The sequence below is a fragment of the Cyprinodon variegatus genome, unplaced genomic scaffold (assembly GCF_000732505.1).
Source record: "Cyprinodon variegatus isolate N-32 unplaced genomic scaffold, C_variegatus-1.0 Scaffold678, whole genome shotgun sequence".
Lineage (NCBI taxonomy): Eukaryota > Metazoa > Chordata > Actinopteri > Cyprinodontiformes > Cyprinodontidae > Cyprinodon > Cyprinodon variegatus.
Genome location: NW_015151131.1, coordinates 156489 through 165945, shown reverse-complemented (window position 1 = coordinate 165945; position 9457 = coordinate 156489). Strand labels below are relative to the sequence as shown.

At 37.0% G+C, this 9457-nt stretch overlaps 1 protein-coding gene across 3 annotated transcripts in view; it reads right to left on the bottom strand.

Moving 5' to 3' along the window:
* Positions 1-9457, bottom strand: part of trim9 (tripartite motif containing 9) — a 56650-nt gene that overhangs the window by 27563 nt on the left and 19630 nt on the right. For all 3 annotated transcript variants that reach the window (XM_015394237.1, XM_015394238.1, XM_015394236.1), the window contains exons 2-3: positions 8219-8314; positions 5115-5237 (exon numbers count right to left, since the gene is read on the bottom strand). In XM_015394237.1, the coding sequence (XP_015249723.1) occupies positions 5115-5237; positions 8219-8314 (219 nt within the window). The remainder of the gene's footprint in view (positions 1-5114; positions 5238-8218; positions 8315-9457) is intronic.

Here is a 9457-nt window from a genome sequence, read left to right as displayed (position 1 = left end):
TTTGTTTTCCTTAAGGTAGTTGGGATTTCCTTAATGTAGTTGCGCTTTGCTTTATGTAGTTGCGATTTCCTTAATGTAGTTGCGCTTTTAGATTTGTAGTTGCAGTTTGCACTTCAGGGCCACCGTAATTTGGTGCTGTTGTTTGTAGCTGCTAGAGGTAATCAAAAGAGTCTTTAGGTAAGTGGTAAAAACTCCAAATTCAAGAATATAAAATTGAACATAATTTGTTGGCGAGTTTTGATATTTTATGTAGGTATTCATGAACAGTTTCACCAAAGTCCTTTAACGTAATATTTTAATGGAGTGACCAGAGTACTCTCTTTGCACATGAAAATATACATTCTCATGGTTTTGAATGTAAACCTAGCTTGCTCCCCTTTATATATGTTCTTGTTCATTTTCAATAGTTTTTTTAACTGACAGCTCTAGAGAAGAGATCAGGGCTCTGATGCAGGGTCTGCCTCCCTTCCAGCTCCCAGCTTAGCTTCTCTGATTTGTTGCCGGACTGCACCAAGATGCTCTGTGCCACATGGTTTAAAAATGTGCCTCAGAAACTCTGGAGGCCCCTTGATCTGTGTCTACCCAATTAGAGTTGATCATATTTAGTTTTTTTTTTTTTTAGTTTAACTTTGCAGAATTGTGGAGCGTGACAACTTAAAGCTGCCTTCATGTCCGCTTCTGGTTCTGGGTATGCAGAGTAGATCTAGGCCAGAAGACCTGAGAGGTCTCTGTGGTTTATAAACCGAGAATATGATTTATAGACTAACAAAAGTATTTTAAAGTCTATTGTCTGAAAACTGGGCTGATGTTCTCCAATTTCTTAGTGTTAGTGATGATGGAGGCAGAGGCATTCTGGACTGAACTTTTTATTTAGACCTGTGAAGATGCTGTTGTAGGAATAAATTATGCTAAAGATAAGCGCATGAATTTGTTTTTCAAGGTCCTTTGAAATATTCTTTCTGTGATAAAAGGCAGACGTTTAAAGACTGGAATCACTTGAAGGGATGACTGGAGTCCATCCCTACAACCAGATTTAGAGCCTGATGGTTTCTAGCTGTTTTAACCAAAGTTGTGTACTATTTTTTTACACTCTTCCATTGGGTATTTCTTCTTCTTGTTTTTTTTTTCATTCAGCTGAAAATTTTTTGACACATCTATGCATTGATTTCTTACACAGGGCTTTAAGTTGTTGTTGGTCACATAGTGACATTTTAACGCATAGCTGTTTGTTATATAATTATATATATTTATAGAATCCTAATAAACCTGCACGACCGCATTATAATTATTGTGATAAGGCCTGGCTGAGGTTAAACCTTTGGAAACATGAATAAATACAGCAAATTTAAGCCATTTCTTTTTAAAACAGCACAGTATTAAAAAACACAAGTAGTATTGGTAGTACTAGTAGTAATAGTATTACCAAGCTATTAAACGGCTGTTAAACACGCCTATTAAACGCGTGTGAGAGCGTACAGGAGCCCATTTCTCCTCGTGCACGCTCTATTTAAAAGTTGCTCTTTGCATCACTCATGCAAGCTTACTTTTTCAACACTATGTCAGACTCACCAGCTGCAAGTGAAAATGGGGACGAGTACGTAGGACGGCCTTACATATATCATCAGAATGACTGACGATTAGGAGGACCACTTATTTTAATGATCCAACAACATCATGCGCTAAAATGACATGTTATCCAGTCGATGCCTGGACTCCAATATTCGCCAATACTATGCCTGCATTTTCAGCAGCATCTGAGACATTTCCTATACTGGTATCAGAATCAGAATAACTTTTACAGTCTGCTTTCTGTCAATAAACACCCTGACAAGGGAAGTTTCTGTACTGCGGTGACCAAAGAACTTGCAGAGCTGCAGCTAAGATTGCAGTGAAATGAATTTGAATAATTAAATTGGGAGATGAGACATTTTTTTGTTACAAAACAATAACAAAGTCATGCACCCTTTTCATGCACCTTTGCAAATAACCTCCATTTTGTTTTGGTCCATCACAACAAATTCCCAATAAATTTCATTGAGATTTGTGGCTATCGTATTTTGAAATGTAGAAACAACTCTTTCTTTATTTCTCTGAGCTGGCTCAGTTTTGCATTTCTATTTCCACTCAAATCCAGGCAGCATCACATGTCTGTGTGGGCGTTAGAGCGAGACTCGGTAGAGGAGCTTTTGTAACCTCTCCATGTGACAAACCTCTATAAAACAAGCCTCCGCCTCTGCCCTCTCCTTCAACAAACACACGGAACAGACTTCCTGATGTTCTGAGAGATAGAAAAAAATTAACCTGACTCATGCAATGAAGGACTACCTCTCGTTTCCATGGCTTCGCAACAGCAAGCTAAACTGGTCACCATGGTGACGGCCAGTCTTCAGTGTTAGGGGCCGTGAAACACAGGAGAGGAGTGAGAGGCTGTAGCAAGGATGCTGCATCATTTGCAACCACAGTTTCCTCTCAGACAGATTGTCTGTATTTTTTAAGACTTTTTAGACTAAATTGAATCCTGCTGTTTTAGTATACTTCAAATAATATATGGGTCTACTGGGGGGAAAAAAAGGTCCTGATTGGGTAAAGCTGTTGTCAGCTAAAGCATATAGTCTAGCAATGTTTAATGCATGCAAGCTCCTATCAGGGATTCCACAAAAACATCCCTTCTAACTGAAAAAGTAAAAATAAAATCCTGAAAAACAGAGCAATAATGTGTTGCCTCAGTAACTCTGCAGGTAACTTATGTGATTAAGAGCAATTTCAGGCCTGCTACCTGCATTAGGATTCACTTTGTGGTGCACATGTGCACCAACCTGACATATGCACGGTAACACATTATGGGCTGTAGAAGTGATTATGTTTTCTGGCAATCCAAAAATAATCAAAAATCAATCCCCAAGAGCAGCATGGCTTACTTTAAGGTGCACAGTCATGTGATAAAAATGTAAAAAGAAGCAATAATATAAGCTTTTTTCCTCATATTTGAGTATTTTGCATGTCTTTTTGTTTTTCAAAGAAGCAGCGAAATTCCAGGAAATATTCTGGTTTATTCAGCCACAGGAGAAGCGTGGCAACATTACAAAAAATTTCCTGATAAGTTTTTCTCTCTGACCCACACCGATGCTTCCATACACCTCCCACACAGACTCACCCAAACACAAATTGGGTTAGTTGCAAGCACAAGAATAACACTTTGCTTTAATCCGGGGTTTAGACAGGAATGAGTTACTCTAATTTAATGCTTTTTAATGCTCTCAGTTCATTCTAATATATCTGACAAAATTGTTTTTATAAACCTTTTTTTTCTTCCTTTAACTAACCATTTTAAATGCCACTATAAACACATTTAATGATTTTTAAAGCCAATTAAGGTCTTAATTTAAAAAAATTAGAATTTTATGACTTTTAATGTTTTTTATTGATCCACAAAAACCCTGTAATCTTTGTGCTCCCTTGCTGAATTAAGAGTCTTTACTGTCATTATGTCACCATAATGAGTTTTTTAATAGCCTGGCTCCAAATGCACCTATAATACACAAACATAAGGTATAGAAAAGTGTGAAGAACCAGCATCGTTAGGGGAGACTTCAAATGTTAAATAGGAAGTTAAGTGTCTGGCAGCAGGTGGATGATTGCCTTCACAGCTTGGGGAAAGACACCATTCTTGTTTCTGATGCAAGATTTGTAAAGATTCCCAAGTGTTGCTGGATTTACCTCTCCTAGTATCAATGTTTACTTCAGTCAGTGATCAGCCTGATGTCAGTGCTTATGTTGATTGATATGTTTGAGTTAATTGCATAGCCGTAGCATAGCACAATGCATTTTTCATTGTCTATTTTTTTTATTTTGGTAGATTTCTATTGAATGACATTTTATTCTCTCTGCACTGTAGGAGTGATCAAAGACCCATTTTTAAGCCTGAAGGAAAAAAAAAAGGTTTGTTGAAAAAGCGTGCCCCCCTTTTAATATGTTTCTGCAGGCAGGTCTGGCAGCGAAGTAGGATGAAGGATGAAGCTAAACACAAACTATTTAAAGAAAATTGAATTTTAATTCAATCAGACTGAGTTTGAGCTTTTTGCGAGAAAGAATGTCCAAACATTGTAATCTTTAAGTGGGCAAAGCTGGTGGAGGGTTCCTAAATGGGTTCCTATGGAGCATGAAAACAAATCTATCACATAAAGTAGATATACTGTATCTAAATGATATATTACAAAGTTTGTGTTTGGAATGGGACAAAATGTGGAGGGGAATTTTGCAAGGTATTAAATTCAGTTCTTCTCCAATAACTTCCCACCCCCAAACTGTTGGGACTATTTGATTTGATTTGAAGAACAGAAGTTTTTCCAGTGTGCTGCACTGTCCTTCGCAAAAAACCTTTATTTCAGTAAATAAGAGGAAATAAAACAGCTATAAGTAAAGATGAGACTTAAATTCTGTGAATCTTGTTTGTCTATGCTGTGTGTAAGTCTGCTCACATGTTGCCATGCACAGGCTGTGTTGTTCAACCCACCTACACGTGTTAAACCCTGATTCTGCACAGCGTCCAAGCATGAAATTGGATGCTGTACAAAAACAAATGTGTCTCTCCTCATCCTCCTCTCATTTCTAGGTCTAGTTCCACTTGCTGTGGAGGCTTTGAAGGAAAATACAGCAAGAAATACTTCAGAAATTATCAGAATAAAGACTGCTATTTTCCAAATCTTTATCAAACCCATCAAATCAGAAACTAATAAGAAATACACATTATAGGGCAAATCTATAACCTTAAAAACAATATTCTAAAACAAGGTGTTTTTTTTAAGTACTTGTGCTGCAGAGAAACATTTTATGTTGCAGGAAATGATGACAGATTGACTCCCCTCAGGGCAAGTAATAGCTCCAGTTTATGGCAGCTCAATCTGATTTACTGAGAAGCAACAAAGGCACCAGATTCTGTTTTCTCATTCCAATTTGAAACTTAATTTTCAGTGAAAGCTCATGCATCATTTAGTGTTACAGCCTCCGTTTTCTCTCTTTTGTTTCCGAGCAGTGTGGAAGTCACGCACCAAACGGTGTGTTTTAGTGGAAACATGCAGACATGGTTCCACCTGATGTGGATGGGTGTTGCTCACCTTAAGCTTGTGCTCGTGCTCCTTGTTCACTTGAGCCAGAAGCTGAGCCTTGCGTCGGTTCAAGGCGTCGATGAGTGCATCGCACTGCGCCACCAGACAGGCCTCAAACTCCACACCATTTTCCTGATGGACAAATAAAACCCATTACAGACATGAGCCGCCCAAAAACACCTACTGACCTCCCTTCACGGTGTCAGCTTCCTATGTGGATGTGGTTAAATAACAGCATAGATGCACTGATGTATACTGGCTTAAAAATCTAATTGTTTTAGGAATCAACCTGCTAGTAAATGTATTCCATAACGTTGCTTTAGAAAAGCTTTCCTGAAGACATGAGGGCCCCTGTAAGTGGACAGGGTTTTAGACGCAAATTCAAATCTTTTTAAACCTGGTTTTACTCAAAGTTTAGCAACAATTTGTTTCTCTCAAATTTTAAGAAAATTCATGTGCATTATTCTTTATATTGCAAATGTCTTAAGAGAGTTGGAGCACTACTTTAACATTTTTTTACTCAAGTAAAAGTAAAAAATAGTGATCCAATAAATTACTCAAGGAAAAGTTAAAAAGTATTCGGTAAAAAGGTAAATGTTGGATAATAACATCAGATTTAATGTTTATAAATTACTGTCAGTCTTGGTCTGTTTGTTCCTGTTTTTCTTGGTTTTCCATTTGTTGTCCTCTGCTGCCCTCTTGTGTCCTCTTTCCCTTGCTCTGTTTTCTGTTCTGCCTGCACCTGTTTTTAATCCCCTTGTCAGCCCTCTCTTTGTCTCTGTCCCCTTTAAAAGCCCTCCCTCTTCAGTTCCTGTTTGCTGGATCCTCGTCTAACTTCTGTCTAACTTCTGTCTGTGTACCTCGTCTCTCCCTGGCTCCTAGTTTTGGTTTTCCCCTGATGTCTCCTTGGTTCAGGTTCGTTTGTTGTTTTCTGTTGGACTTTGATTCCTGTCCCTGGACCTGTGAACCTGAATAAACCGACTTTAATTCACCTCTGCCAACTGGTCTCTGCATTTGGGTCCTCCAAACAAACACCGTTTCATGACAATTATGCTGGCAAACAGACTTTATATGCAGGTTCTGGCATTTTAAAGACTGAAACGCCTAAAGAATAACAAATAAATGTCATGAATAAAAAAGAACAAATTCATTCAGAAGAAATACTTTAACCAATATTTTTTTTCAACATAAAACTTATAAAACCAATGCAGACAATGATACCTGTATGTATGTTAGGAGAAGGCAACAAACTTTCACTGTTTACTGTATGTTTACCTGATTTTGGAATAGTTCAAATTACTCACAGAGGACAGAGAAGGAGTAGCGATAATAAATAAGAATATTACTCACTTAAAAGTAAGAAGTACAGCAGAGTAAACCTATTCCTAAAAGTACTTTCTTTTTTTTAATTATTACTTAAATAATAAATGGAACTAATTACTACCCACCTCTGTGTCTTAAATATAATTTATATTGATCTCAGCACAGTGTAAATCCATAATAACTTCAATTTAAGGTTAATAAATAATAATTGAATTTTATTGATCTCACATTGGAGAAATGTACCTCTGCATTTAACCCCTCCCCTTGGGGAGCAGTGGGCTGCCATAGTGTGGCCCCTGGGGAGCAGTGTGGGGTTACGGGTCTTGCTCAGAGAGCCAGAGTGGCAGTCTGTGGGAATATTCCCTGTTGTTCTCTGCAGTGAGCTGGAAGCTCGGATCAAGGTCTGCCATGCTAAGCCTGAAGCTAGACGCTTAGCTTCTCATGAACTCTGCTAACCAACAGTCTCCAGTCCCAGTCAAGACTTTAGTGAACCAACCCTGAATCAGTTCCAGTGTTTCATTCCTTGTGCTTGTGCAAATAAACTCTGTTGAACTTTTACCCAGTTTCTGTGTGTGTTCTGCATTTTGGGCTTAATTCAGATACCCATCATGACACTTACAACCTTAAGGATTCCAAGCTCTATGCCCTAACCACTATGCTGCCACTCCCCAAGGTTATATAGCCTTTACCTCCTTTTTGCTTTATTTACATGCCTTTAAAATTCCAGATATTTGCCGTTATATACTTCATTTCAAATTAAAATAAATTAAAATGACTTTCTTTGCATTTTTTTAATGGTTGTTTTCTTTCTTGTTTTAAACTCCGTAGAAACATTTTCTTTGTGTTGCATTTGGTAAATGTTAAATGTTACATTTGATGGTATGAGAAGAGCTTCATAAATAATGCCTGATTGATCGATTGATTTAAAATGTATTTCAAGTACATAATCAAATGTGTTTGATTCCAAGTTTATTTAACAGTTTATGAACATACTTTCTCTGGTAAATCCACAAACACACACATTTTTGCATCCTTAATGCTCCACACTTCTACACATTGTTTTATAAATAAAAAAGTACAAATCTAAAATATTGTAATAAAAATATGACTGTTACAAATTAAACAATCCTTGAAAATTTAATGTTTATACCTTGAAAAATATTGCTTTCTATTTTCAAACATCTGTAATATTGAGTTCCTCAGAGTAGCACTCAGTAAATACATGTGTCTAAGTGTGGGATGATTATCAATGGAGGCCCTTAATCCCACCTCACTGCTCTAATCGCCATATTAGGCTGACAGCAGCTTCATCTGGCTTTGTCTTCACGCAGGCTTCTAAATCCAACATGCTGTATACCACAGTGTCATCAGCATCATGAGAAATTCACTAGTCAATTTCAGCCAATGTTGTCTCTTATTTTTTTTTTTTATTATTTCACCAAGCTGCATATTTTAACTTTGAAGTTTCATGACTTTATGTGACTTCATGTGGTTCACCTGAGGAAGCCTTATAAGTATAACTTAACTCTAATCCACAAACACCCCAACTTATCTTTGTAAAGGTAGGATAAAATTACCTTCCAAGTGAGCTTTTAAAAAATAGTCAATAAAACTTTTATCACAATGTTTTTTCCTTATTACAGTAACTCTACATGCAGCTAAATGACAGAAGCTTGGTAATAAGAAAATGCACAAGTTAGAGTAGAAGCAGGTGTGTTTTATGTAGATTTTAGGAGGTTGCAATAAAGGGAAACATAATTATCTTCTTGCTTGAATGAATGCGTAAGTACCTGGATATGCTGCACCATGTTTCTTAGCTGAACCAAGAACTCCTTTGCCTCGGTGGCTCGGTCTGAAAGACCGTTTAAGGCGTGGGAAAGCTGACCCTGTGGAGGACAAACACCAGCATTACACCAAGGAGGGAACAGTTTCACTCTGCACAACAATACAGACTAAAGGAACAATTGTTTCTCTTACAACTTATTTCAGCAACACATCATTACAATAGTGTCAAATTGTATGGTTTTCAAATTAAACTCCAACATCATCTAAAAATCACATTAATACCTCACCTTTCCATTAAAAAAAGGAATTTTAACATTTTATTTTGTAGAGATCCACCCAAAAATGGCTGCTAACCAGAATTGACTGATTTCCTGCATTACTGGTCTAACAGACAGTTTGCAGGTCAGAAACTAAAGATTTGGTCAAAAACCCTCAGGAAGACCTTTCTGGCAGAATGAAGAAAATATATTTTTCTACTATTAAAAAGGTGATTATAAATAAAGACAGAAGAAAAACAATGGTGTAAGGAATAAAACAATTAGTGAAAACACGGAGAGACAAACAGACTGGTGAAAATGCAACAGTTACGTTGCTCTGGTTCATCCTTCTGAAAAATGATTTCCTTAATATGATTGATTAGGGAATAGCTGCAGTCGTTTAGACATCTCACAGTTAGAACTGGGGTCAACTCACTTTCCAGCTGATGGTAAAGGTAGCTAAACCACGATGGATGCTGATATACATAGAGCATGCCAATAGCTAAACCATTACATGTTGAATACTTTGTGTTTTAAGTTAAATTCTCTCCCTCTTGAAGCCTCGGTTCGTCCCTCACTGTTGATATTTCTTTCTCTGTGATAGTTTTTACTAGTGAGCCATTCATATACAAAATATATATATAATCTTTTACTAGATCATTTGTATACAGGACTTCATATTACATTTTTTAGACTTTTTTTAATCCTTCGTATACCAAATAATGAGGGGTTTCAAACTGCTGTTTTTTTTTTTTTAACTCAGCAGGGGATTTGTGATATAAGTGGCAAGAAAATCTCTAAATATTAAGTCTGTGATGCAACAGCTTTTTGAGCCATGAAATCTTTAACAACTAGGACTTGGCAGCCGAAACGAGAATCATTTTTCTGGTCTTAGAGATTCAATTCAATTCAGTTTATTTCTATAGCGCCAATTCACATCATGTCATCTCAAAGCACTTTCCAGTTCACCAGATCATACAGTCAAAT